The sequence below is a fragment of the Tupaia chinensis genome, unplaced genomic scaffold (assembly GCF_000334495.1).
Source record: "Tupaia chinensis unplaced genomic scaffold, TupChi_1.0 Scaffold143823_1, whole genome shotgun sequence".
Lineage (NCBI taxonomy): Eukaryota > Metazoa > Chordata > Mammalia > Scandentia > Tupaiidae > Tupaia > Tupaia belangeri.
The window spans coordinates 83,709-87,262 of record NW_006203673.1 but is presented as its reverse complement, the minus strand read 5'-3'; the positions used below and the strand labels follow the sequence as shown (position 1 = coordinate 87,262).

Genomic DNA, 3,554 nt, shown 5'->3' with positions numbered 1-3,554 from the left:
CCTCGGCCCTCCTGCCATTTGCTGCGCCTGAAGCCCTGAAACAGCAGTGGGTGCCCTTGAGGTGTGGGAAGTCGGTGAGCTGCGAGGGTGTGGCCTTTGTGGCGCCCCTTATTTGGGGGCTGGGGCTGAGCAGTGCACTGGTGAGGTGTGTGTGTGTGCGTGTGCATGTGTATGCATGTGTGCACGTGTGCTGGGCTGGACACCCCCTCTGCCGGGCCTGCTCTGGGCCAGCCTGGGGTGATGGTCGGGGAAGGAGCCTGGGAGCCCTGCACCCCAAACAGACTGGTCAGGACACTGCCCGTCGGGTAGAGGAGGCCATGAGGCCCAGAGAGAGGCGGCAGGTGCGGCCCACCTGGCCCGGGGCTCCCTGCGCTGCCCCTCGCTCTGCTGCAGCAGCTCCGCCTTCTGTTCCGCCCGCAGCGCGAGGCTTCTCTGCAGCTCTGCATTCGAGGTCTCCAGCCTGCGCCTCTCGGCGTCTGATACACCCGCCTTCCCTCTCAGCACATCCACCTGCAGCTCCAGAGCTGCCTTTTCCCTGGGGCAGGGGTGGGCAGGGTGAGGTGGCCCAGCCCACTCCTCGGGGCAGGCAGGCGCTGGGACAGCAGGGGCAGGGCGGCCAATGGCCGGTCAAGAGTGCAGTGGTCAGAGGGCTCAGGGAGGCAAGGGAAGGCCTCCAGCCCGAGGCCAGGCTGCTTGCCCACTGCGGGGCACTGGTGGGCCTGGCCGGCTCCTGAGGCCCTGTGGGCACCCCCAAGGCACACTGCCTCACTCACTGGCATATTGCGTGTCTAACTGCCCAACTGGCCATGCTCAGCAAAGCTTGCCGAAGGCCGGGGCAGGAGGGGCCCACCCCACCTCCCAGCTCTGGGCTCTCACGATCTCCTCCAGCCCGTGCAGAGCCCAGTTCAGTGTCCGGCCCATTCCTGAGCTCACGTTGTCCCCCAGTGGGAAGTCCGCACCTCTCCCTCGGCCTGCAGTGCCCGGTCCTGAGGTCTCATCCCCAGGCCCCCTCCGCCTGCCCTCCCTGGCCCCCTGACGTGTTCCCTTGTGCTCTACCACAGCAGCCGTTGTGGCCCTGCTGTCCCCAGTTCTGTGGCGTGCTGGGTAGGGCCTCCCTCGGTGACCTGGCCCCTACCTGCACCCAGCGGCCCCACCTCATCACTCTTGGCTCCCTGCGGGGAAGGCCCTCCTGCCCGCTGGCTCCCCAGGCCCCCACGCGAGACTCTGCATCCTCACTGGCCAGCTGTGCCTCCAGGACGGCGGGAAGGACTCACGCTGTGCCTCCGCCTGGCCCGCGCCCTCGGGTGGCCTGGAGGCGCAGTGTGAAGAGCCCGGGCTCCACCCACTGTGGGGAGAGCAGGTGGCTCTGCCCCTCCCGCCAGTGCGACATGGATCACGCCACACCTGCTGCCCATGCCCTGCTCAGGGAAGCCCGAGCCCTGCGAGCCCTCTCAGGACTCGCGGGTACACTCTCTCACCCTGACCCAGGGCCAAAGGTGTGTCGGAGGGTCCCCGCCCGCCTGGGCCCCGCGGCCTGTCACCTGTGCAAGAGCTCAGCTGTCGCCTGGCAGAGCTGCGTTTCCCGCCTCTGGGCCTGCAGCTGGCCCAGGAGGCCCTCACACTCCCGCGTCTTCTCTTGCAGGAGCCTCTGCGAGGCCTGCAGCTCCTGCTGGCGCTCGGAGAGCTGTTCTGGGAGCCCAGCCGCCGCCTGGGACGCCTGCAGTTGCCTGCGCAGCTCCTACCGGGCGGCGGCGTGACCCCTCTGGCCTGGCAGGGCTGTGCCTCCCCGGACCGGCAGCCCCTGCCCCTGTAGGTGACCGCCCCTCCCTGGCAAGGAGGTTGGTTCACCTCTGTGGGTGCTGTCAGGACACCTCAGACGGTGAGCTCATGGCTCTGCCCGCGGTGACCAGGGCACTTGCCTGGGGCCAGGGTAGGGCTGCCCACCTGCTCCCACCACTGTGGGCTTGGGGTGGCTGTCTGCTCGGCCTGTAGTGCAGAGTCCGGGAAGGCCAGGGACTGGGCCCGGGGCGGTGACAGCCCCCGGTGAGGAGACATGGCCCGCAGAAGGCCCCCGTGTGGGCGCTGCCCCTTCTCGCCATCCCTGCTGCTCCAGGAGGAGCCCAGATGCCCCGCGTCCGCCTGGGCTGCCTTCGGGGGAGAGGGGAGGGCTGTCACACGGGCGCTCCCAGGCTGGCTGTGTCCGTGTGCCTCTCCTGCAGGAGGATGGGCAGTCCACCCGCGTGCCATGGGCCGGCGTGTGCCACAGACGCCACAGACTCCAGGCCCTCTGCTGCCCCCTGGGCTCCACCGGGCTGGGACCCCTGCGACCGTGTGGGAGACCCCTCAGCATGCAGGCACACCCCCACCGTGCAGCCACCCACTTCCCGGCCCTCGAACCCGTCTCCCAGCGCCGGCCCTGGGTAGCGCACAGGCTCTCTCCTCGCCTTCCTCCGTGAGCGGCCCCACCCACGGTGCTTGCTCGGAGACTCTGTGGGGGGTCGGGACAGGGCAAGGGGTCAGGGTGAGGGCAAGGGCCCTGGTTCTGCTGTGACCCTGTACGTGCCTCCCCGGCCCAGGTCTGCTCATGGGGCTGTGCGCTCTGAACCTCTCATGGTGCTGCTGCCAGGCTCAGCGTCCGAGCCTCGTGTCCAGCACACGGAGTGTCCACTGGGGCTGTGCCAGGGGGCCTCACACCACAGGGGGCCTCTGCCAGCCCAGCACTGTCACCTTCCCAGGAGCCCCCTTCTTAAGACCCCAGCTGTCCCTTCCCAGGTAGGTGGCTCAGGCCCTGGGCTGGCCCTGCGGGCTGCCAGACTCCTGGGTTGATGTGGCTTCTCTCACCTACCCCAAGGGAGGGAGGGCTCACCCCCTCAGCCTGGGGGTGTTGCCAAGCCAGCTGCAAGCCGGGGTCTGTGGGTTTGGCCGTGGCGAACAGGCTAGGCCTCACTGGGGGTGGGGGTGGGGAGGTGGGCTGCCTTCCCATGCTCAGCTGGGCTGCCCTCCAGAGCCCCCAGGTGAGGGACCAGAACCTTCCGTGTTGGCTGTCAGACTCGCCCACACAGGGAGGGGGTGGCCCTCCACCTGGTCGAGCCCCCTCTTTGTGGCAGAGCACATTCGTGCAGGGGTGGGCAGGGAGAGGCAGGGAAGGAGACACGGGGAGGTGATGGCAGGTGAAAACCGGGCCCCAAACTCGGTGAGCGGTGAGACCGCATCTCAGAAACCCGGCTGTTGGCTGGCTGCAGGCGAGTCTGGGGCTCCCCATCCGCCCCAGGGCCCACCTGGCCTGGAGCACTGCCTTCTCGGCATCCCAGCGGCTGTGTGGCTGCAGCGTCACCTCCACCCTGTCCTGCAGCTGATGCTCCAGGGCACTGACCGACAGCCTCAGGTTGGAGTCCAGGTTCAGGCAGGCCGTGTGCAGGCGCTGCGCTGTCTTGGCCGCGTCTGCTCGCAGGACACCCAGGTCCCTAGAGGACAAGGGCCACACCTCGGGCCAGGCCACATCTCAGACTGAGCCTCAGGACCCATCGGCAGGCTGAGGCCGAGAGGGGCGCGGG

At 68.9% G+C, this 3,554-nt stretch overlaps 1 protein-coding gene across 1 annotated transcript in view; it reads right to left on the bottom strand.

Moving 5' to 3' along the window:
* CROCC2 (ciliary rootlet coiled-coil, rootletin family member 2) overlaps positions 1 to 3,554 on the bottom strand; it is a 62,032-nt gene that overhangs the window by 40,954 nt on the left and 17,524 nt on the right. The window contains 6 exon segments of the mRNA XM_027766995.1: positions 353 to 535; positions 1,542 to 1,738; positions 1,945 to 2,148; positions 2,367 to 2,488; positions 2,606 to 2,673; positions 3,279 to 3,464. Of these exon segments, the coding sequence (XP_027622796.1) occupies positions 353 to 535; positions 1,542 to 1,738; positions 1,945 to 2,148; positions 2,367 to 2,488; positions 2,606 to 2,673; positions 3,279 to 3,464 (960 nt within the window).